Genomic DNA, 25,699 nt, shown 5'->3' on the forward strand with positions numbered 1-25,699 from the left:
CTGCCCTTCATTTCTTAAAGTAATGATGGCCACTTGTTTTTCTTTGCTTAGCTGCTTTTTTCTAGCCATAATACAAATTCTAACAGTCTATTCAGTAGGACTATCAGCTGTGTATCCACCAGACTTCTGCGCAACACAACTGATGGTCCCAACCCCATTTATAAGGCAAGAAATCCCACTTATTAAACCTGACAGGGCACACCTGTGAAGTGAAAACCATTTCCGGTGACTACCTCTTGAAGCTCATCAAGAGAATGCCAAGAGTGTGCAAAGCAGTAATCAAAGCAAAAGGTGGCTACTTTTAAGAACCTAGAATATAAGACATATTTTCAGTTGTTTCACACTTTTTTGTTAATTATATAATTCCACATGTGTTATTTCATAGTTTTGATGCCTTCAGAGTGAATCTACAATTTTCATAGTCATGAAAATAAAAAAAACTATTTGAATGAGAAGGTGTGTCCAAACTTTTGGTCTGTACTGTACGTCATAGCGATTTTGCACTTACAGAAGCTGTGCACGTGAGATCACCCCCACGTTTCAGCTGACTCTGACAGCTGGCACTTAAATCCCCCTAAATACTGCAATCGATATTGATCACAGTACTATATATAGTAGGCAAGTAAAGGGAGGTCGCCCTCTCTGCACTACGATCACAACCCCCCCTTCATCGCGAGGGGCCGATCTTTGCCATGGTAACCCGGTGCCGTCATGACGAAATCCGGGTCACCAGAGCTAGCATGTTTGTTGGTCAGTGAAGCGCTGACAGTTTGTAAAGCATAGCAACACTCCTGCAAAAAGTGAAAGTCCCATAGTGGGACAAAGTAAAAAACATTAAACAAGTGAACAGAGTAAAAAAAAAAAATATGAAAAAGATGAATGTATATAAAATTGGTATAGCTGAAAACATAATCATGTCCTGCAAAAAACATGATGCCATACAGCTCCATCAGGGAAATAATAATAAAGTTATAGTTCTCAGAATAAGGTGATGCAAAAATAATTATTTTTTCTGTAAAATAGTTTTTATTGTGTAAAAGCACCAAAACATAAAAAAAAAATATAAATGTGGTATCGCTCTAAACATACTGACCCGAAGAATAAAGCTGCCTTATCAATTTTACCACACGTGGAATGACATAAAAAAACCAATTCCTGAATTGTTGATTTTTGTTCATGCTGCCTCCCAAAAATCGGAATAGAAAGCGGTCAAAAAATGTCATGTGCCCAAAAATGGTACCAATAAAAAATGGCAAATCATCCCGCAAGCGCCGCAACCGGCTCCTTACTGCTGCAGCCAAAAAAATATACACTACAAAATGGCGCCGGGGTGGCACTTGCGTAGTAGCACCTCTTGATATGAGATAGATGCTACTGCGCAAGCGCCTCCACCGGCTCCTTGTTGCTGCAGTAAAAAAATTTTTACACTACCACAAAATGGCACCAGAGGCTGCGCATGCCCAGTAGCATATATCGCATACTGAAAGATGCTACTGCGCAAGCGCCACCACCAGCACCATTTTGTTGTAGTGTACATACATACAACAAGGAGCTAGCGGCAGCGCTTGCACAGTAGCATTATCGGAACGTGATAGATTTTTTTTTTCTTTGAAACACAGGAAGATAATAAGACTAACCGATAAGAGAAAGTGCGCAAGCACCACCATTTTGATTAAGTGACATGCTTTTTTTCAAACACACATTAGTATATTCATTATGCAAACTTGGGGGCAGGTCAGTTAGGGATCAGTGCAGTCTGCATTATGAATATCTAATCAGAGCACCACATACACAAACCCCACCTTAGGACACGAGCATATCATTAACAAAAAACAGAAAATAAAGATTAAGAAACAGCCCAAGACGGATTTCTTCAACCAAGGTATCATTTTATTCAGTATAACGACGCCGACCTGACACTGTGTGTAGGTTACTGTGCACAATCCTGCTGACAGGTTCCCTTTAGCGAATACTTATGGCTACAAACCTATACACATAAAAATAGCTAAATATCAATTCTAAGGCAGTTAGGCTAAGTGCACACACTGCGGATTGGTCTGCAGATTTTTTATCTGTGGAACTACGGTTTTCCCTGCGGTTTATCACCTCTACAATGGAGGAGATGGTAAACCGCAGCAGAATCCGCAGAAAAGAATTGACATGTCATTTCTTTCTGCAGATTCAAAACCGCAGCTTTTCCGCAGTTAAAAATCCGCAGCATGTGCACAGCAGATTGTAAATCCCATAGGATAACATGCTACTGTACACTGTCTGCAGAACTGCTGCAGTTCTGCTGCGGCCAAAACTGCAGCAAAAACCACAGCGTGTGCAGATTTGGCCCTGCAGAACTGCAGCAGAACTGCAAGTGATGTACAGTACCATTTAAGGCTATGTAAAACAAAAAATGCTGTGCACATGCTGCAGATTTTTCCACCCAGATTTGGTGCACATTTAAAACTGCAGCATGTCACTTCTTTTGTGCAGTTCTGAAGCAGTTTTTCATCTGCTCCATTATAGAAATCTGCAGGTGAAAACTGCAGGGGAAATCTGCACAAAAAATGCAATAAATCTGCACTAAAACTGCAGGTAAAACGCAGGTCATTTTACCTGCAGATTTTGCAAAATCTGCGTGGAAAATTCCACAGCAGAATCCACACCGTGTGCACCTAACATAAAGATGTAAATTAGATATAATTCAACCAGAGCTTACAAAATTATGAAAGGAAAAAAAAACTATTTCACTTGTTTTTTTTATATCATCAGCTTTAGCTCACATAGCTCAGTCACATATTCCTCATTGTAAGGATCATATTCTAAGGCTTTTTCATAGCTATCAATTGCATCATTTCTTTCTCCTTTAGTCTTATAGACAAAGCCGAGCAAAGCGTAACCTTTAGCATCACGAATATTGTTTCTAATCTTCTTTGAAGAAATTCTTCTTAGAGACTTTTCACTTGACTCTCTCTCTTGTGAAAGTACAGTGATCTGCAGACTCTTTTTATAGTAGTCGATGGCTTCAGATTCAGACCCCATACAGTATTCTTTAAACCGTCCATAATTGTCATAGATCTGCTGCTTCTCCTCATCTGTAAGATTGGTGAATGCCAAAACAGTTTTAAATCTTTCATCTGCTTTTTGATATTCCTTTGCTTCACTATACATATTTGCTAAGTCTACATTTGCGAATACATATGTTTTCTTGTACTCCACCGTTTTCTCAAAATGAAAGATGGCATTTTGGATAAGGCCATTTAATTCTGCCTTTTGCTTTTGTCTGTTATAAGGGTTCCTGGTTCCAAACCCTTTTTTGCAAATAAAATACTTTTTTCTGTAACATAGTCCAATTTGGTGATGAAGAAATCCAGAAGTTGGGATGAGGTCTACTGCAGTTTTTAGGACGCGCAGGGCCTCATCTACCATCCCAGCCCTTCTGTAAAACTTGGCAACATAACGGAGCAGATATGGAGAGTTTGGGGCTTGTTCTAAGGCTCCTTCAATATATCTTCTTCCCTCACCAGTTCTGTTTAGGTCTTGCAGCTTTAATGCAAGAAGCGCCTTCACCACGGCATCATTTGGATTCTTCTCTACTGCACTTTTCAATAACTCTAGTGATTTGCATTCTGAAGCAGCACATGTTCTGTTATTGAAACCTTCCAGTCTATAGACCACTGTTGCATATCCTGTGATCCACTCAGGATTTTCTGGCTCTAGCTCTAAAGCCTTCTGAAAACATTGTTTTGCTTCTTCATAATATTTTCTACAGAATTTTAGCAGTGACCAGCCTTTTTCCCCATAGATTTCTGCTATGTCTTGTCTATCTTGCAGTTCTTTATAAATCTGCTCTACTTTATCTACATATTTCTGCGAATCTTCATACTGCTTCATGTAGTAGTACACCCAGGCATAATTTCCATAAGTCACCAAATATTTTTGATCAGCCCCATCCGGATTGTTTTCTTTATTCATATCTTTAATCATTTCTTCTGCCATCTCTAAATTGAGTATAGCTTCTGTGTAGTCCTTTTTCAGATGCATCGCATAGGCCAGGAAATTGTGCACCATGTATTTGTTCTTGGTGTCAAGAAATTCCAATTGGTAATGCAATCTGTCTTCTAGTTCATCAGGATCCGTGTTCTTTAGAAGAAGATTCCAAGTAAATTGACATTTAAGTTGTAGTAAACGAGGCTTTAATGCTTCTTTCGATGACCCACTGTGAAAAAAAAAAATTGGAGAGTGGATTGTTATAATTGATTTAACCAGTGATAACAAATACACAGAAATGTACAGTCATATATGATATACATCAGTCCCTAACATGTGCCAGCATATAAAATACGTGAAACAAACAATTTTGAGTTGGGCACCAGTAACACTAAGTGGAGTGCCATGAACTCGGGTGAACTCTGACTGTCACTGTCAGCATCAGCCTGCTTCTCGCTCTGCATAGACGCTTGTCTATACAGAGTGATGTAGCAGGGCTGACATTGCTATCCATGTGGACTATGTCGGACTGAGGCTTGAACCCTGATGTCACCGCACGAACGCTGCCAGAAAAAGCCAAATACTGCCGAGTGCAGTGAATACCGCCAGAGGTTAATGAGTGGCCCCGGAAGCAGATGCGGCCGGGAGACAGCGGGATGGGAGTGCCCGTGGCTGGACAGGTAAGTATAGTTATGTTTATTATTAATTTTATGCTTTTACAGGCCCTGGACCCGAACTCTAACATGGGTTTCCCATGGAAACCCGTGTTCGGGACCTTGTGTCCAAACTCTATGTGTTCGGTACGGGCCCAGAACTTTACAGTTTGGGTTCGACCATCCCTAGTCATCACTTCTGGATTTATCACCCATTCCTGGTTTTGGCTTACAAATACTGATGTAAATTACTGACCAAATAGTGGATGTATGAACGTGGGCTATGTCTATACAAGCCACTACCCAACACTGACGGTTTGCCTCTTGGCTGTATAACAGCTGCAGCCAAGCAAGAAAACCACCAGGACCATCAATGATAACAGTGCTTTAGGTATAAATGATTTAAGAAGTGCAGAAGTTAATACTTGACGTCAAGGCTATAACAATTGATGGTCATTTATCTCATCGATCATCAGTGATGTTCACAGAAGATATAATAGTGGAGTGGCATTGCTGGCGACACTCAGAAGAGGACAAAGAGGTTCTTACAACATCAAGGACATGCAGGGTGATCATGGGTTCAGAGCAGAGCAGCAGGATAGCTCTGGTGAATAAAATACTGCATCATAGGAAAACAAAAAAATAAGAAAGATAGAGGGAAGCATAAACTAAGATTATAGGGGCATGTGGCTGTCTTTTTTTCAGGTCTAAATATGCATTAGCCAAAAACAATACATTTTGGGATATGCCTTTAAAAAAAAGCCCATAAAAAGATATAAAATTCCAGACCTAATTACTGGATAATGTAAAAAGACATTCCACTACACACGAACAAATATTCCATGTTGTAGAGTTGCACAGAGTGCTATAAACAAAAAATCCAAATACTATCGCATAAGAGTAGTTAATTAAGTAGTGCAAAATCTTAAAGATTTTGGTTAAAAGGGGTAAGTTTTTGCTCTTCCTTTATTCCTGCTGCTCCCCGGAGTATAGTGTTTTTTTCTTTTTTTTTTAATACACCATATGGGCCAGAGATATGAGGTTTTTCAGTTACTGCTAATTTTGGTGGTGTTTATCAGGATTCTCTGAGGCATGTCTTTAGTCACATTATTACTCCATGAACCTTGCCCCTTAGATAAAGATCATAGAATTTAGTACTAAATAAAAGGCCCATATCTCTCACACTATATGTTGCATTTGGTATGAACAAACAACAAAAAACTGAGAGAATACTCAGTGGGAATAAAATTAGTGCAAAAACTGGGGACTTTTGACAGGTCCTCTTTAATATAATGAAGCAGGCATAGAATAATTGTACAACTTCATTACAAAGTGTAATGTTTGAGAAAACACCATCTGAATGTGAAACAGCCATGGGCTGACCACTGTGTCTGTTCACCTGTCTTTATTCATGTTTTTTCTTGTCCAATACATTTCTGAATTGAATTTATAATATTTGGGGATTGTGGAGGATTTTCTTTTTTGATGGTTTCCTATACAGTACACTGCATGTTTTATGTTTTCAGTACATTTCCATCAGATATACACCCGCTTCAGTCCAAATTATTAACCACACGTATCTCTTCATTCATGCATCACTAACATCTTCCCATTGTGCAGGGTCTTTGGTCTTGGGCCGGAGTCACATTACAGTAGAATACGTCCGAGTGCTATGCGAGAAAACATCACAGTCATATTGTATAAAAACAGATACCCAGAAAAAAGTCCTTTAATTGAAAGAATGACACAAACTCCTTTAATAAATCTTAATTAAACCATACTTACGACTAGAGTTGAGCGAAACGGGTCGAAAAAATTCAAAAGTCCCCGACTTTTGGCAAAGTCGGGTTTCATGAAACGAAACCCGACCTAGGATGAGGTCGGCCACGAGGTCGGCGACTTACGCGCCAAAGTCGCGTTTCAAAAGTTTGTTTTGCGCTCTTTTTCAGCCAATCAGGATCCACGGACACTCTGGGCAACGTGATGACATAGGCACGGGTCACCACCATCTTTCAGAAGGGCATGCAAGTGATTGGCTTGCTTTGGTGGGCGTCACAGGGGGTATAAAAGGGCGTGCACGCCGACCGCCATCTTACTTCTGCCGATCTTAGTATAGGGAGAGGTTGCTGCTGATTCTGTAGGGAGAGCGTTAGGCAGGGAAGAAGACAAAAATACTGCTTCTGCTGCTAGCGATTTGGCCTGCACAACACACCAGTCACTGTGTGTGCAGTGCAAGGGGAGGCTATATAGTGGTGTATCAGTGGTGTTGGTTGTTGGGCTGCCTTTTAAGGCTTCCTGACAGGCTGGCATTGCTGTTTACCCACTGCTCCGCAAACTGCTTTTTTAAAAGCAATCCCAATTTTTTTTTTTTGTCCTGCTGAGAAGAAAACAAAACTGCTTCTGCTGCTAGCAATTTGGCCTGCACAACACACCAGTCACTGTGTGTGCAGTGCAAGGGGAGGCTATATAGTGGTGTATCAGTGGTGTTGGTTGTTGGGCTGCCTTCTAAGGCTTCCTGACAGGCTGGCATTGCTGTTTACCCACTGCTCCGCAAACTGCTTTTTTAAAAGCAATCCAATCTCCCTTATCCTCTAGTCACTTTTGTCACAGCTGTGCCATCGAGCCTGTCACATAGCGCTCAGATATTCATTGGGCCTCACACAATCCAAAAGTGTCCAGTGTCCAAAAGTGTGTGCAGAGATTCAAAATCTCCCTTATCCTCTAGTCACTTTTGTCACAGCAGTGCCATCGAGCCTGTCACATAGCGCTCAGATATCAGTGGGCCTCACACAATCCAAAAGTGTCCACTGTCCACAAGTGTGTGCAGAAATTCAAAATCTCCCTTATCCTCTAGTCACTTTTGTCATAGCTGTGCCATCGAGCCTGTCACATAGCGCTCAGATATCAGTGGGCCTCACACAATCCAAAAGTGTCCAGTGTCCAAAAGTGTGTGCAGATATTAAAAATCTCCCTTATCATCTAGTCACTTTTGTCACAGCAGTGCCATCGAGCCTGTCACATAGCGCTCAGATATCAGTGGGCCTCACACAATCCAAAAGTGTCCACTGTCCACAAGTGTGTGCAGAAATTCAAAATCTCCCTTATCCTCTAGTCACTTTTGTCACAGCTGTGCCATCGAGCCTGTCACATAGCGCTCAGATATCAGTGGGCCTCACACAATCCAAAAGTGTCCAGTGTCCAAAAGTGTGTGCAGATATTCAAAATCTCCCTTATCCTCTAGTCACTTTTGTCACAGCTGTGCCATCGAGCCTGTCACATAGCGCTCAGATATTCATTGGGCCTCACACAATCCAAAAGTGTCCACTGTCCACAAGTGTGTGCAGAAATTCAAAATCTCCCTTATCCTCTAGTCACTTTTGTCACAGCTGTGCCATCGAGCCTGTCACATAGCGCTCAGATATCAGTGGGCCTCACACAATCCAAAAGTGTCCACTGTCCACAAGTGTGTGCAGAAATTCAAAATCTCCCTTATCCTCTAGTCACTTTTGTCACAGCTGTGCCATCGAGCCTGTCACATAGCGCTCAGATATCAGTGGGCCTCACACAATCCAAAACTGTCCACTGTCCACAAGTGTGTGCAGAAATTCAAAATCTCCCTTATCCTCTAGTCACTTTTGTCACAGCTGTGCCATCGAGCCTGTCACATAGCGCTCAGATATCAGTGGGCCTCACACAATCCAAAAGTGTCCAGTGTCCAAAAGTGTGTGCAGATATTCAAAATCTCCCTTATCCTCTAGTCACTTTTGTCACAGCTGTGCCATCGAGCCTGTCACATAGCACTCAGATATCAGTGGGCCTCACACAATCCAAAAGTGTCCACTGTCCACAAGTGTGTGCAGAAATTCAAAATCTCCCTTATCCTCTAGTCACTTTTGTCACAGCTGTGCCATCGAGCCTGTCACATAGCACTCAGATATCAGTGGGCCTCACACAATCCAAAAGTGTCCACTGTCCACAAGTGTGTGCAGAAATTCAAAATCTCCCTTATCCTCTAGTCACTTTAGTCACAGCTGTGCCATCAAGCCTGTCACATAGCGCTCAGATATCAGTGGGCCTCACACAATCCAAAAGTGTCCAGTGTCCAAAAGTGTGTGCAGAAATTCAAAATCTCCCTTATCCTCTAGTCACTTTTGTCACAGCTGTGCCATCAAGCCTGTCACATAGCGCTCAGATATCAGTGGGCCTCACACAATCCAAAAGTGTCCACTGTTCACAAGTGTGTGCAGAAATTCAAAATCTCCCTTATCCTCTAGTCACTTTTGTCACAGCTGTGCCATCGAGCCTGTCACATAGCGCTCAGATATCAGTGGGCCTCACACAATCCAAAAGTGTCCAGTGTCCAAAAGTGTGTGCAGATATTCAAAATCTCCCTTATCCTCTAGTCACTTTTGTCACAGCTGTGCCATCGAGCCTGTCACATAGCGCTCAGATATCAGTGGGCCTCACACAATCCAAAAGTGTCCACTGTCCACAAGTGTGTGCAGAAATTCAAAATCTCCCCTGCCCTATAGACACCTTGTACCTTGTTTTACATTACTATATAGTTTGTTGGATTTTGTCTACATTTCTACCAAAAATGAGGAAGGCTGGTGGAAGAGGCCGTGGAATTGGGCGGGGGTTGGCAGCTGGTAATGATGGTGTTGGTGGTGATCTGATGGTAGTGGCAAGAGCAAAATAGGACCGAATGCAGGAGGTGCTGACCCTGCGTCATCGTCTGGCTACATAAGGCCTCGAACGCTTAGTTTTCTAGGAGTTGGCAAACCGCTTTTAAAGCCAGAGCATCAGGAAAAAGTTTTGTCTTACATTGCTGACTCAGCCTCCAGCTCTATCGCCTCCTCTTCTTCAGTTGTAAAAAGTAAAAGCACTGAGTCGTCATTGGAGGCTCATGTTCATGAACCACACCTTTCCTTGTGTCCTTCACCCCAACCAAGATTGAAGGATGACGCAGGCCATACTACTGATTACTCCATGGAGCTGTTTTCACATACCATGCCTGGATTATCAAGTCAAATGGTGAATTACCCAGGCCAAGATGAATCTGACATGGAGTGCACTGATGCACAGCCGCTGATGGATGATTCTGCTGGTACATTCACTCAGAGCACTACATTGTCCTCGCAGTGTACAGAGCCAGATTCTGACCCTGATGAGACTCAGGTGCCCCTTCCCGCACACTATACCACCATACACGGTGACACAGAGGAAGGTGCACATGACATAGAAGAGGAGGTGATGGATGACCCAGTTGTTGACCCAGATTGGCATCCATTGGGGGAAGAGGGTGCTGCTTCCAATAGCTCAGATGAGGAGCATCCACAGCAGACATCGACATCGCAACAGCTGTTATCTGGCAGGCCCGGAGCACTCCAAAGACAGGTTCCAAACATCAAAAGAGTTGCTGGACAGCTTGTCCAGAGGGTCAAAAGATCACAGCGTGCTAGGCCGCAAAATGTCTGCCAAAGTAGTAAGAGTGCAGTGTGGCACTTTTTTGAACAAAATCCTCATGATCAGGCCAAGGTTATCTGTAAGAAGTGCGCAAAGACCTTTAGCCGAGGGAAAAATCTGAAAAATTTGAATACCAGTTGCATGCTTAGACATTTAACCAGCATGCACTTGCAAGCGTGGACACAACACCAAACCTCAAGTGCCACATGTGCAACTGATCACAACGAAGGTAGTCAGCAACGCTACATTGTTTCCCCCACTGTAAGCCCACCGGTTAGCACAGCAGCAAATGTTGAGGTGTCGTTGCAAGACCACAGCAGTCAGGGAATCCCACTGTTATATCAACGAAATACTGATTCTAGGCCATCAGAAAGAACACCAACTCCATCACCATCATCAACCCTCTCTCAGTCCGCCCTGTCCACCGCTACTTCCACCATATGCAGCTCTCAAGTCCAGCTCACAGTCCCAGACACTATGAGTAGGTCAAGAAAGTACTCAGTCTCTCATCCGCGTACACTGGGTTTGAACGCCCACATTGCCAAACTAATCTCGTTTGAGATGATGCCCTTTCGGTTGGTGGAAAGCACAGCTTTCCGCGAACTCATGGCCTATGCAGTACCACGCTATGACCTACCCAGTCGCCACAGTGCTGCCTAGCCCACGGTATAGGAAACAGTTGGCTGTAGACGTTCGACCCTCCTCCTCCTCCACCTCCTCCAGAAGCGAAAGCTCGTCCACAGAGCGCAGTCGTACGAGCACTCCATCTGCAGCTGCCACTGTTGCACACGATGTGTCCCCCTATCGAGCAGCTAGTGGAAAGCGTCAGCAGGCTGTGTTGCAGATGATGTGTTTGGGCGACAGACACACCGCCGAGGTGCTGGCCGAGTACTTGAAGCGACAAACTGAGTCATGGCTGGGCAGTGTACATCTTGAGGCAGGCAAGGTAGTTAGTGATAACGGCCGTAATTTTGTGGCAGCCATAGCCCTTTCAAAACTCAGCCACATACCTTGCTTGGCTCACACCTTGAACCTGGTGGTGCAGTGCTTCCTCAAAAATTATCTGGAGTTAACAGCCCTGCTCCAGAAGGTGCGAAGACTGTGCGCGCACATCCGCCGGTCGCCTGTACACTCCGTTCGTATGCAGAAGCTGCAGCGATTGCTCCACCTTCCCAACCACCGCCTCATTATCGACATTGCAACAAGGTGGAACTCCACCCTGCACATGGTGGAGCGGCTGTGCGAGCAGAGGCAGGCCATAATGCATTTGTGGGAGGATACACGGCCAGGCACTTTGAGAGCAGACATGGAGTTGACAGGTGTGCAGTGGTCGAAGCTGAAAGACCTTTGTAAAGTCCTTCAGTGTTTTGAGGAATGCACACGGCTGGTAAGCGCAGACGACGCCATCCTAAGCATGAGCATCCCACTTATGCGTCTGCTCATGCAAACTTTGACGCACCTTAAGGAGCAGGCGTCTGCAGCCAATGTTGATGAGGAGGAAGAGGAGGAGGGAATCCTTGATGACATTCAGCCATTGTCTGCTCAGGGACCTCTCCTGGACGAGGTGGAGGAAGAAGAGGAGGAGGAGGAGGATGGGGATGATTACTTAGGGGAGGAGGATGCATCTCGTGGGGCAAGTGAAAATGTTGGCGTGGCAAGGTCTGGTACAGGGTTTGTGCGTGACTGGAGGGATGTGGATTTGCCAGAAAGTGCTCCTCCACCCAGCACTCGCAGTGCATCATTGACACCGGGAACATTGGCCCACATGTCAGATTATGCCTTGCGGATCCTAAAAAGGGACCCCCGCATTGCCAAAATGATGAACGATGACGACTACTGGTTGGCCAGCATCCTGGATCCACGCTATAAAGGCAAATTACAAAACATCATGCCACAGGAGAACCTTGACCTAATATTGGCTAATAAACAAGCAACTCTGGTAAATCGGTTGCTTGAGGCATTCCCAGCACACAGCAGCGGTGATGGTTCTCACACGAGCCGTACGGGCCGGGGGCAGCTTGGCAGAGGTGTTTGTGGTGCACACAGCAGAAGTGGCGTTGGAGACAGGGGTTTCATGACAATGTTGTGGACTGATTTTTCAAATACCGCTCACACAACTGGTAATACTGCATCGATGGAAAGTGACAGGAGACAGCAGTTGTCAACTATGGTAACTAACTACTTTTCCTCCCATATCGATGTTCTCCCACACAGGTCATTCCCCTTTGACTATTGGGCCGCTAAACTGGACACCTGGCCTGAATTGGCCCAATATGCCTTACAGGAGCTCGCTTGCCCAGCTGCAAGTGTGCTATCGGAAAGAGTCTTCAGTGCAGCTGGATCAATCCTGACAGAAAAAAGGACCCGTCTGTCAACCCAAAATGTGGATGATCTAACCTTCATTAAAATGAACCACGCATGGGTTTCCAAGGATTTTGTCCCACCTTCCCCTGATGACACATAGGGTGACAGAAAAATGGCTTGCTTTGGTCCACCTCTTCCTGGTACTTCACCTATTTCGCCTTTTGCATCAGTTGAATGTCCAACATCAACATATGCCACTTTCTAAAACTCCCTAACTGTGCTGCCTCCCCCCCATGGCCGGGGTCACCACCTACCGCACGACACCGTGCGAGTGCCGTTGCCCTGGACAGGTGGGTAGGCCGACTCTTGGACGCGGGCACTGGCACAGGGTCCCTCATAGTGCAATCAAGTGTCTCTGACGGTGGTGGTGCACACCCGCCGTCAGACACACCGTTGTACTATGAGGGGCCCAGTGCCAGTACCGACGCCCACGAGTGGGCCCCCCTTGCTTGGGCAGGGCCCCAGCATTTGCAATCTTTACCTCTCCCTGCTCCTCCGCTGTGTAATCTGGGCCGTCAAATCCATACTGTGCCTGACACCGTCTGAGCCTGCCTCCTGAGACATATATTTTGAATGTGTACGCTATCCATACATGTTATCCAGGGATACGGTACCCTTTCTAACCTTTGTGCAATCACGTGCAATCCATACTGGGCCTAACACCGTCTGAGCCTGCCTCCTGAGACATATATTTTGAATGTGTACGCTATCCATACATGTTATCCAGGGATACGGTACCCTTTCTAACCTTTGTGCAATCACGTGCAATCCATACTGGGCCTAACACCGTCTGAGCCTGCCTCATGCTGTATAGACATATATTTTGAATGTGTACGCTATCCATACATGTTATCCAGGGATACGGTACCCTTTCTAACCTTTGTGCAATCACGTGCAATCCATACTGGGCCTAACACCGTCTGAGCCTGCCTCATGCTGTATAGACATATATTTTGAATGTGTACGCTATCCATACATGTTATCCAGGGATACGGTACCCTTTCTAACCTTTGTGAAATCACGTGCAATCCATACTGGGCCTAACACCGTCTGAGCCTGCCTCATGCTGTATAGACATATATTTTGAATGTGTACACTATCCATACATGTTATCCGGGGATACGGTACCCTTTCTAACCTTTGTGCAATCACGTGCAATCCATACTGGGCCTAACACCGTCTGAGCCTGCCTCCTGAGACATATATTTTGAATGTGTACGCTATCCATACATGTTATCTGGAGATACGGTACCCTTTCTCACCTTTGTGCAATCACGTGTAATCCATACTGGGCGTGAGAACGGCTGGCGAGCTGTTAAGCAAGCTACAGCACCTGTCCAGACAAGTACAGGGATTACCTAGCGAGGAGACTTATTTGATTGTTTTCAATGTTGGGACAGCAATTTTTGGGGAGCACTATACTCTGGAGAATGATAGATGGGGCCCACCATACACTGGAACATTCCAAAGGTGGACATCAGACAGTGGAGCAGCATTTACAGGGCCCATTATACACTAGAGCATTAGAAATGGGGCCCATTATGTTTGGAGCATTATTTGGGCCCATAAGACAGTGGAGCTTCATCCATGGGGACCAACATATACTGTAGCATTATGTGGAGCTCATCATATACTGTTTCAAACATTATATGGGACCAATGATTCTGTATGGAGAAATAGATGGGCCTCGTCATGAGATGTAAAAAGTGAGGTATTTTTCATTGTACTATACCGCTATTTCTCTGCCGTATCGGAGCATGATGAGTTGTGGTATGTGTTAAAGGGGCGCTCTTTCGCCCAGGGCACATGAAAACCTGGAGCCAGCCCTCCCCCCCACAGTTTGTAGCCAAATAACCCCCATTTTTCAGTGCATAACTTGTATTATGAAGTTAATTAAGGTTGACAAGCTTAAGAAAGAAGAATTGATGCTTTTGGCATTCAAATGGGCACTGTAGGTGTGTTTCCTGTCCTCCTCTCACTGCCGACTTTTATTCCCCATTGACTTACATTGGGTTTCGTGTTTCGGGACGACCCCGACTTTTCCCTATAATCGGACGATCTTGCTCGACCCGACTTTTGGAAAAGTCGGGTTTCACGAAACGAAACGCGACCCTAAAAAACCAAAAGTCGCTCAACTCTACTTACGACCTCGCCCATTCCACCGATGCCATTGTTGTCAGCAAAAGAGTTAAAAAAACAAACAACAATATTCCTCACCTTTCCGCAGAGATGATGATAATCCATTTGTCCCACACCGCTCACACTGACATCAGAAAGATGAAGTGAGTTCACTGGCTGTGAACAAGTAGGAACTTCGAGCGGGAGAACTTTCTCACGTTCGAGGTGCCCTCAGACAGGGAATAGAAGTTCACAGGGAGACACTGAGCACATGCTGCTCAGTGTCTCTGCTGGATGGCAGGCTGTATGGTCACATCATGCAACCATGCAGCATGCCATCTAGATGTAGAAGAGCTAGATCAGTCATGGGACAAAAGGATTATCATCACCTCTGTGGAAAGGTGAGGAATATTGTTTGGTTTTTAACTTTTGCAGACAACAATGGCACTGGTGGAATGGGCGAGGTCTTAAGTATGGTTTAATTAAGATGTATTAAAGGAGTCTATATCATTCTTTCACTTAAAGGACTTTTTTCTGGGTGTCTGTGTTTTTATACAATATGACTATGGGATTAGTAATGGGGGCTGCTAAACTGCTTATCTATCTAGTATCTATCTATCTATCTATCTATCTATCTATCTATGTGTGTTTTGAAGAATATTTCGTTTGAAAGCGAAGGGTAAATTATGTAGAGAATTGCTCTATGTAATAGCTCATGTTAAAATCTAATTGCAATCAGATAGCAATCGCACTGCATTCAGATATAAATCGGATGCTAGGTTTGAAAAATCAGATTGTACTCGCATGACAGTTGCATTACACTCATGCAACTCTCTGCAGGGAGACTCATACCAATTTTTCATAGGTTTAGTGTAACTCCAACCTTAGGCCATGTTCACACATTCAGTATTTGGTATTTTACCTCACTTTGTGTAAGCCAAAACCAGGAGTGGTGTAAGGGAATGGAAAATGTTATTTTATCTTTTACATCTTTCTCGTATTTTACTGGTACTGCTACTCGTTCATGTGTATTACCATTAGGTATGTGTCACATAGGTACTGCTACACTATTCTGTGTATTACCTTAAGGGATAAAAGTATAATGTATATTGATGTAAATGCTATGTATAACTACTGTTATAACTGTAGGGAAAGCGTAGTACCCCAGCAGTTAGGCCGCTAGATGGGGGTGGAGAGCTTACTCAGCCTATAAATAGTTAAAGTAGGAGGAGCTAACAGCCGTTAAGCTGGGGAACAGCTGAGATTTGAATCAGTTGGACTGGAGCGCTCTGACAGGGCTGTCAGCTTCGTAACGTTAAGGACATGGGCCCAGCCGTTCAGGGCCTGAGGGCCACCAATGACAACACTGCAGAACAGAGCAGCGCAGATCACAGCCGCACAGATCACAGCAGCGCAGAACATAGCAGTGCAGATGACTACACTACAGATGGTAGTGAGACAGTTGGCAGCAGTAGGGCAGCACAGGTCGCTCATTATGAGGCAACTTGCTCCGTGGGCAGACACCCTTTTGTCTGGGCCGAAACAGATAGGGGAACTCCTAAAAATGGTGAAGCTGGACAAAGAGGATGCTGTGATGCTGAACGGGATGAGACATCCCGGGAATGTTCTGGAAGATGACAAATATTCAGGATTGAGAGTCCTCAGTAGTTGATACCTTTTAATGGCTAACTGAAAAGATGGTAACACATTGCAAGCTTTCGAGACTACTCAGGTCTCTTCATCAGGCTGCTCTAATACAAAATCTGAAGTCACATATTTATGCACAATACAGCCTAGAAAAAATGCAATAGATGAGACAAGTGACGTGAAGCAGAACTATCAATATGGGAGAGGGAGAAACATAAATATAAACATTGGACCAGTTCATAGATAAGGAGTCCGGATGTTTTATGGTCCTCTGATTGGGGTCTAGTTCTGTGTTGTGATGCCCCCACGAGGTTTTAAAAGGAAATTCCTTAGTTGATGTAAAAAGACATAAATCCATGCGACACATTCATTCCAGCACTGAGAGTGTCAAAGTTCGTCATAAATTTGTACTCCCAAACTCGTCTCTCTCTCTGAGAATTGAAGTTACCTTTCAATACCAGTAATTTCATATCCACGTTGCTGTGATCAGGGATACAGAAATGTTTTGCCACAGGTAGATCCATTCTTTTTTCTCTTATTGTGTGACGATGAGCATTCATCCTTGTTCTAAGCTTTTGCCCTGTCTCCCCCACATACAGACCCCCAGATGGACATTTAATACAAATAATTAAGTACACCACATTAGATGTAATGCAGGTGAAAGTACCTGGGATCTTGTAGTCCTGATGTGAGTTGGGGATCATTATCTTGTCCGTGGTCATTATAAATGGACAGGCTTTACATTTTTTTTGGTTGCAAGGAAAGGTTCCTGTAGCTGTTGGAGAGGACAGGGAGCTTCTGACAATGATGCTTCTTAAATTTGGGGGCTGCCTAAAACACAGCAGTGGGGGGTCTGGAAAAATGGATTTTAATCGGGCATCTTTTTGTAGTAAAGATTGCAATTTCCGTGCAGCTCCCCTTAGCACCTCCAGATTTGGGTTGTAGGTGACTACTAGAGGCACTCGGTTATTTTCTTCTTTAGCTTTGTAATGTAGCAGGTGATTCCTTGACAATCTGGTGGCTCTTGTAATTTGGTTTTCAATTGTTCTTGATGGTAACCCTGATTCAAAAAGGTCTTTTTGAGGCGTCCAAGTTGTTTGTCTCTATCCATGGGGTTGGAACATATACGATTGTATCTGATGGCTTGGCTATAGATAATAGAGTTCTTTATGTGTTTTGGATGGAAACTGTCCCATTTAAGGTATGTTGGACGGTCGATTGGCTTCTGATACAGGGATGTCTCTATTTCATTGTTTTTTAGCTTAATGATGGTGTCCAAAAAATTAATCTCAGTACTGGAGTAGTTGAGTGTTAAATTGATGGTGGGATGAAATTGATTAAATTGTTCGTGGAACGTCTTTAGCTGTTGCTCAGACTCCGTCCAGATGATTAAAATATCATCAATGAAGCGGTAGTAGGCCAGGGGCCTGGTGGGGCATGAGGACAAAAAGTCGCTTTCAAGCTTGGCCATGAAAAGATTTGCATACTGTGGAGCCATTTTACTTCCTATAGCTGTGCCAGTCTCCTGTAGATAGATCCTGTTGTCAAATTCAATAGGTCCTCTACCAGAAGGAACCATCCTGGCCACCATGGATGTGGAATCTTTGTACTCTAATATCCCACACCAAGATGGTTTAAATGCCTGCAAATTCTTCATGGAAAACACAGGGACTGATGCTGATGCTGTGGTGAAACTTATAAAATTCATCCTCACCCACAATTACTTTGAATTTGACAACAGGATCTATTTTAATCATCTGGACGGAGTCTGAGCAACAGCTAAAGACATTCCACGAACAGTTTAATCAATTTCATCCCACCATCAATTTAACACTCAACTACTCCAGTACTGAGATTAATTTTTTGGACACCATCATTAAGCTAAAAAACAATGAAATAGAGACATCCCTGTATCAGAAGCCAATCGACCGTCCAACATACCTTAAATGGGACAGTTTCCATCCAAAACACATAAAGAACTCTATTATCTATAGCCAAGCCATCAGATACAATCGTATATGTTCCAACCCCATGGATAGAGACAAACACCTTGGAGGCCTCAAAAAGACCTTTTTGAATCAGGGTTACCATCCAAGAACAATTGAAAACCAAATTACAAGAGCCACCAGATTGTCAAGGAATCACCTGCTACATTACAAAGCTAAAGAAGAAAATAACCGAGTGCCTCTAGTAGCCACCTACAACCCAAATCTGGAGGTGCTAAGGGGAGCTGCACAGAAATTACAATCTTTACTACAAAAAGATGCCCGATTAAAATCCATTTTTCCAGACCCCCCACTGCTGTGTTTTAGGCAGCCCCCAAATTTAAGAAGCATCATTGTCAGAAGCTCCCTGTCCTCTCCAACAGCTACAGGAACCTTTCCTTGCAACCAGAAAAAATGTAAAGCCTGTCCATTTATAATGACCACGGACAAGATAAAGATCCCCAACTCACATCAGGACTACAAGATCCCAGGTACTTTCACCTGCATTACATCTAATGTGGTGTACTTAATTATTTGTACTAAATGTCCAACTGGGGGTCTGTATGTGGGGGAGACAGGGCAAAAGCTTAGAACAAGGATGAATGCTCATCGTCACACAATAAGAGAAAAAAGAATGGATCTACCTGTGGCAAAACATTTCTGTATCCCTGATCACAGCAACGTGGATATGAAATTACTGGTATTGAAAGGTAACTTCAATTCTCAGAGAGAGAGACGAGTTTGGGAGTACAAATTTATGACGAACTTTGACACTCTCAGTGCTGGAATGAATGTGTCGCATGGATTTATGTCTTTTTACATCAACTATGGAATTTCCTTTTAAAACCTTGTGGGGGCATCACAACACAGAACTAGACCCCAATCAGAGGACCATAAAACATCCGGACTCCTTATCTATGAACTGGTCCAATGTTTATATTTATGTTTCTCCCTCTCCCATATTGATAGTTCTGCTTCACGTCACTTGTCTTATCTATTGCATTTTTTCTAGGCTGTATTGTGCATAAATATGTGACTTCAGATTTTGTATTAGTCTAGTATTGATGAAGAGACCTGAGTAGTCTGGAAAGCTTGCAATGTGTTACCATCTTTTCAGTTAGCCATTAAAAGTTATCAACTACTGAGGACTCTTAATCCTGAATATTTTTCTATCTACTGGCTAACACCGTACAAAGATATACATCTTTCCTGTCTGGAAGATGACAGTGAGAAAATAGGGAGTGAGAAGAAAGCAAATTGTGTGTTACCTGATGTGTACGCTGTAATTGTACTGGACGGACTGGGAACACAAATAAGTAAAGTTCCTTATTTAAAGTTGGAATTGGACTGTGTCTCTGTTTCTGCCAAAAAAGTAGATAAAGGTGTGCTGCCACCTGGAGAAGGCTCTGAGGATGAGAAGAATGGAGCTATAGGTATGCTGACAGAAAACTGTCATGTCTATGTGAGGGGAGGCTAGGGTACTGTTGCCCTGGAGTCCTCGGCCACGACTACGGTCTTGGCCAAACCTTACACTGGAACAATCAGAGGCAAAGTATAATAGAAACAAGTTACCACTTCTGTATTTATAACCCACTCCTGGTTTTGGCTTACAAATACTGAGGTAAAAAACTCACCAAATACAGATAGTGTGAACGTGGCCTTAGTTTGATGCTTTTCAGTGTCATGTTTGAGATTGGCTGGGGTCACACTTGCGAGAACCTCGCACGAGTCTCGTATCTCAATAGCTGGCACTGCCACTGGCGCTCGGGACCGAAGCGCTCAGCTGCATGTATTTCTATGCAGCTGAGCACTCCAGTCCCTAGTGCCGTCTGCAGTGCCGGGTATTGATATGCGAGACTCGTGCGAGTTTCTCGCAAGTATGACCCCGGCCTTTTTCTGAGTTTACTTTGTTTTTTTACCTTATTAATAAACTCATGGATTAATCTGATCGGACACTTGTGAGTAGGGATGAGTGAAACGGGTAGAAAAATTTCAAAAGTCGCCGACTTTTGGCAAAGTCGGGTTTCATGAAACGAAACCCGACCCTAGGATGAGGTCGGCCACGAGGTCGGCGACTTACGCGCCAAAGTCGCGTTTCAAAAGTTTGTTTTGCGCTCTTTTTCAGCCAATCAGGATCCACGGACACTGTGGGCAACGTGATGACATAGGCACGGGTCACCACCATCTTTCAGAAGGGCATGCAAGTGATTGGCTTGCTTTGGTGGGCGTCACAGGGGGTATAAAAGGGCGTGCACGCCGACCGCCATCTTACTTCTGCCGATCTCAGTATAGGGAGAGGTTGCTGCTGATTCTGTAGGGAGAGCGTTAGGCAGGGAAGAAGACAAAAAAACTGCTTCTGCTGCTAGCGATTTGGCCTGCACAACACACCAGTCACTGTGTGTGCAGTGCAAGGGGAGGCTATATTGTGGTGTATCAGTGGTGTTTGTTGTTGGGCTGCCTTTTAAGGCTTCCTGACAGGCTGGCATTGCTGTTTACCCACTGCTCTGCAAACTGCTTTTTTAAAAGCAATCCAATCTCCCTTATCCTCTAGTCACTTTGGTCACAGCTGTGCCATCGAGCCTGTCACATAGCGCTCAGATATTCATTGGGCCTCACACAATCCAAAAGTGTCCAGTGTCCACAAGTGTCTGCTGAAATTCAAAATCTCACTTATCCTCTAGTCACTTTGGTCACAGCTGTGCCATCGAGCCTGTCACATAGCGCTCAGATATTCATTGGGCCTCACACAATCCAAAAGTGTCCAGTGTCCACAAGTGTCTGCTGAAATTCAAAATCTCACTTATCCTCTAGTCTCTTTGGTCACAGCTGTGCCATCGAGCCTGTCACATAGCGCTCAGATATTCATTGGGCCTCACACAATCCAAAAGTGTCCAGTGTCCACAAGTGTCTGCTGAAATTCAAAATCTCACTTATCCTCTAGTCACTTTGGTCACAGCTGTGCCATCGAGCCTGTCACATAGCGCTCAGATATTCATTGGGCCTCACACAATCCAAAAGTGTCCAGTGTCCACAAGTGTCTGCTGAAATTCAAAATCTCACTTATCCTCTAGTCACTTTCGTCACAGCTGTGCCATCGAGCCTGTCACATAGCGCTCAGAGATTCATTGGGCCTCACACAATCCAAAAGTGTCCAGTGTCCACAAGTGTCTGCTGAAATTCAAAATCTCACTTATCCTCTAGTCACTTTGGTCACAGCTGTGCCATCGAGCCTGTCACATAGCGCTCAGATATTCATTGGGCCTCACACAATCCAAAAGTGTCCAGTGTCCACAAGTGTCTGCTGAAATTCAAAATCTCACTTATCCTCTAGTCACTTTGGTCACAGCTGTGCCATCGAGCCTGTCACATAGCGCTCAGATATTCATTGGGCCTCACACAATCCAAAAGTGTCCAGTGTCCACAAGTGTCTGCTGAAATTCAAAATCTCACTTATCCTCTAGTCACTTTGGTCACAGCTGTGCCATCGAGCCTGTCACATAGCGCTCAGATATTCATTGGGCCTCACACAATCCAAAAGTGTCCAGTGTCCACAAGTGTCTGCTGAAATTCAAAATCTCACTTATCCTCTAGTCACTTTGGTCACAGCTGTGCCATCGAGCCTGTCACATAGCGCTCAGATATTCATTGGGCCTCACACAATCCAAAAGTGTCCAGTGTCCACAAGTGTCTGCTGAAATTCAAAATCTCACTTATCCTCTAGTCACTTTGGTCACAGCTGTGCCATCGAGCCTGTCACATAGCGCTCAGAGATTCATTGGGCCTCACACAATCCAAAAGTGTCCAGTGTCCACAAGTGTCTGCTGAAATTCAAAATCTCACTTATCCTCTAGTCTCTTTGGTCACAGCTGTGCCATCGAGCCTGTCACATAGCGCTCAGATATTCATTGGGCCTCACACAATCCAAAAGTGTCCAGTGTCCACAAGTGTCTGCTGAAATTCAAAATCTCACTTATCCTCTAGTCACTTTGGTCACAGCTGTGCCATCGAGCCTGTCACATAGCGCTCAGATATTCATTGGGCCTCACACAATCCAAAAGTGTCCACTGTCCACAAGTGTCTGCTGAAATTCAAAATCTCACTTATCCTCTAGTCACTTTGGTCACAGCTGTGCCATCGAGCCTGTCACATAGCGCTCAGAGATTCATTGGGCCTCACACAATCCAAAAGTGTCCAGTGTCCACAAGTGTCTGCTGAAATTCAAAATCTCACTTATCCTCTAGTCACTTTGGTCACAGCTGTGCCATCGAGCCTGTCACATAGCGCTCAGATATTCATTGGGCCTCACACAATCCAAAAGTGTCCAGTGTCCACAAGTGTCTGCTGAAATTCAAAATCTCACTTATCCTCTAGTCACTTTGGTCACAGCTGTGCCATCGAGCCTGTCACATAGCGCTCAGATATTCATTGGGCCTCACACAATCCAAAAGTGTCCAGTGTCCACAAGTGTCTGCTGAAATTCAAAATCTCACTTATCCTCTAGTCACTTTGGTCACAGCTGTGCCATCGAGCCTGTCACATAGCGCTCAGATATTCATTGGGCCTCACACAATCCAAAAGTGTCCAGTGTCCACAAGTGTCTGCTGAAATTCAAAATCTCACTTATCCTCTAGTCACTTTGGTCACAGCTTTGCCATCGAGCCTGTCACATAGCGCTCAGATATTCATTGGGCCTCACACAATCCAAAAGTGTCCAGTGTCCACAAGTGTCTGCTGAAATTCAAAATCTCACTTATCCTATAGTCACTTTGGTCACAGCTGTGCCATCGAGCCTGTCACATAGCGCTCAGATATTCATTGGGCCTCACACAATCCAAAAGTGTCCAGTGTCCACAAGTGTCTGCTGAAATTCAAAATCTCACTTATCCTCTAGTCACTTTGGTCACAGCTGTGCCATCGAGCCTGTCACATAGCGCTCAGAGATTCATTGGGCCTCACACAATCCAAAAGTGTCCAGTGTCCACTAGTGTGAGCAGAAATTCAAAATGTCCCCTGTCCTATAGACACCTTGTACCTTGTTTTACATTACTATATAGTTTGTTGGATTTTGTCTACATTTTTACCAAAAATGAGGAAGGCTGGTGGAAGAGGCCGTGGAATTGGGTGGGGGTTGGCAGCTGGTAATGATGGTGTTGGTGGTGGATCTGATGGTAGTGGCAAGAGCAAAATAGGACCGAATGAAGTACTCAGTCTCTCATCCGCGTTCACTGGATTTGAACGCCCACATTGCCAAACTAATCTCGTTTGAGATGATGCCCTTTCGGTTGGTGGAAAGCGCAGCTTTCCGCGAACTCATGGCCTATGCAGTACCACGCTATGACCTACCCAGTCGCCACTTCTTCTCTCGCAAAACCATCCCAGCCCTCCACCATAATGTGAAAGACCGCATTGTCCATGCACTCAAGCAGTCAGTGAGCGGAAAGGTGCACCTCACAACTGATGCATGGTCCAGTCGGCATGGCCAGGGCCGTTACGTGTCCATCACTGTGCACTGGGTTAATGTGGTGGATGCAGGGTCCACAGGGGACAGCGGTGGTGGGACAGTGCTGCCTAGCCCACGGTATAGGAAACAGTTGGCTGTAGGCGTTCGACCCTCCTCCTCCTCCTCCTCCAGAAGTGAAAGCTCGTCCACAGAGCGCAGTCGTACGAGCACTCCATCTGCAGCTGCCACTGTTGCACACGAGGTGTCCCCCTATCGAGCAGCTAGTGGAAAGCGTCAGCAGGCTGTGTTGCAGATGATGTGTTTGGGCGACAGACACACCGCCGAGGTGCTGGCCGAGTACTTGAAGCGACAAACTGAGTCATGGCTGGGCAGTGTACATCTTGAGGCAGGCAAGGTAGTTAGTGATAACGGCCGTAATTTTGTGGCAGCCATAGCCCTTTCAAAACTCAGCCACATAACTTGCTTGGCTCACACCTTGAACCTGGTGGTGCAGTGCTTCCTCAAAAATTATCCGGAGTTAACAGCCCTGCTCCAGAAGGTGCGAAGACTGTGCGCGCACATCCGCCGGTCGCCTGTACACTCCGTTCGTATGCAGAAGCTGCAGCGATTGCTCCACCTTCCCAACCACCGCCTCATTATCGACATTGCAACAAGGTGGAACTCCACCCTGCACATGGTGGAGCGGCTGTGCGAGCAGAGGCAGGCCATAATGCATTTGAGGGAGGATACACGGCCAGGCACTTTGAGAGCAGACATGGAGTTGACCGGTGTGCAGTGGTCGAAGCTGAAAGACCTCTGTAAAGTCCTTCAGTGTTTTGAGGAATGCACACGGCTGGTAAGTTCAGACGACGCCATCCTAAGCATGAGCATCCCACTTATGCTTCTGCTCATGCAAACTTTGACGCACCTTAAGGAGCAGGCTTCTGCAGCCAATGTTGATGAGGAAGAGGAGGAGGGAATCCTTGATGACATTCAGCCATTGTCTGCTCAGGGACCTCTCCTGGACGAGGTGGAGGAAGAAGAGGAGGAGGAGGAGGAGGATGTTTACTTAGGGGAGGAGGATGCATCTCATGGGGCAAGTGAAAATGTTGGCGTGGCAAGGTCTGGTACAGGGTTTGTGCGTGACTGGAGGGATGTGGATTTGCCAGAAAGTGCTCCTCCAACCAGCACTCGCAGTGCATCATTGACACCGGGATCATTGGCCCACATGTCAGATTATGCCTTGCAGATCCTAAAAAGGGACCCCCGCATTGCCAAAATGATGAACGATGACGACTACTGGTTGGCCAGCGTCCTGGATCCTCGCTATAAAGGCAAATTACAAAACATCATGCCACAGGAGAACCTTGACCTAATATTGGCTAATAAACAAGCAACTCTGGTAAATCGGTTGCTTGAGGCATTCCCAGCACACAGCAGCGGTGATGGTTCTCACACGAGCCGTACGGGCCGGGGGCAGCTTGGCAGAGGTGTTCGTGGTGCACACAGCAGAAGTGGCGTTGGAGACAGGGGTTTCATGACAATGTTGTGGACTGATTTTTCAAGTACCGCTCACACAACTGGTAATACTGCATCGATGGAAAGTGACAGGAGACAGCAGTTATCAACTATGGTTACAAACTACTTTTCCTCCCATATCGATGTTCTCCCACACAGGTCATTCCCCTTTGACTATTGGGCCGCTAAACTGGACACCTGGCCTGAATTGGCACAATATGCCTTACAGGAGCTCGCTTGCCCAGCTGCAAGTGTGCTATCGGAAAGAGTCTTCAGTGCAGCTGGATCAATCCTGACAGAATAAAGGACCCGTCTGTCAACCCAAAATGTGGATGATCTAACCTTCATTAAAATGAACCACGCATGGGTTTCCAAGGATTTTGTCCCACCTTCCCCTGATGACACATAGGGTGACAGAAAAATGGCTTGCTTTGGTCCACCTCTTCCTGGGACTTGACCTATTTTACCTTTTGCATCAGCTGAATGTCCAACATCAACATATGCCACTTTCTAAAACTCCCTAACTG

General features: G+C 44.9%; 1 protein-coding gene across 2 annotated transcripts in view; it reads right to left on the reverse strand.

Annotated features, from left to right (window-relative positions):
- Positions 1 to 1,868: 1,868 nt before the first annotated feature.
- Positions 1,869 to 25,699, reverse strand: part of LOC141051293 (interferon-induced protein with tetratricopeptide repeats 5-like) — a 34,003-nt gene continuing 10,172 nt past the window's right edge. For both annotated transcript variants that reach the window (XM_073548185.1, XM_073548186.1), the window contains one exon: positions 1,869 to 4,210. In XM_073548185.1, the coding sequence (XP_073404286.1) occupies positions 2,752 to 4,210 (1,459 nt within the window). In that variant the 3' untranslated portion in view covers positions 1,869 to 2,751. The remainder of the gene's footprint in view (positions 4,211 to 25,699) is intronic.

Source organism: Dendrobates tinctorius, unplaced genomic scaffold (genome assembly GCF_039654945.1).
Source record: "Dendrobates tinctorius isolate UK_male_01 unplaced genomic scaffold, ASM3965494v1 ptg000156l, whole genome shotgun sequence".
Lineage (NCBI taxonomy): Eukaryota > Metazoa > Chordata > Amphibia > Anura > Dendrobatidae > Dendrobates > Dendrobates tinctorius.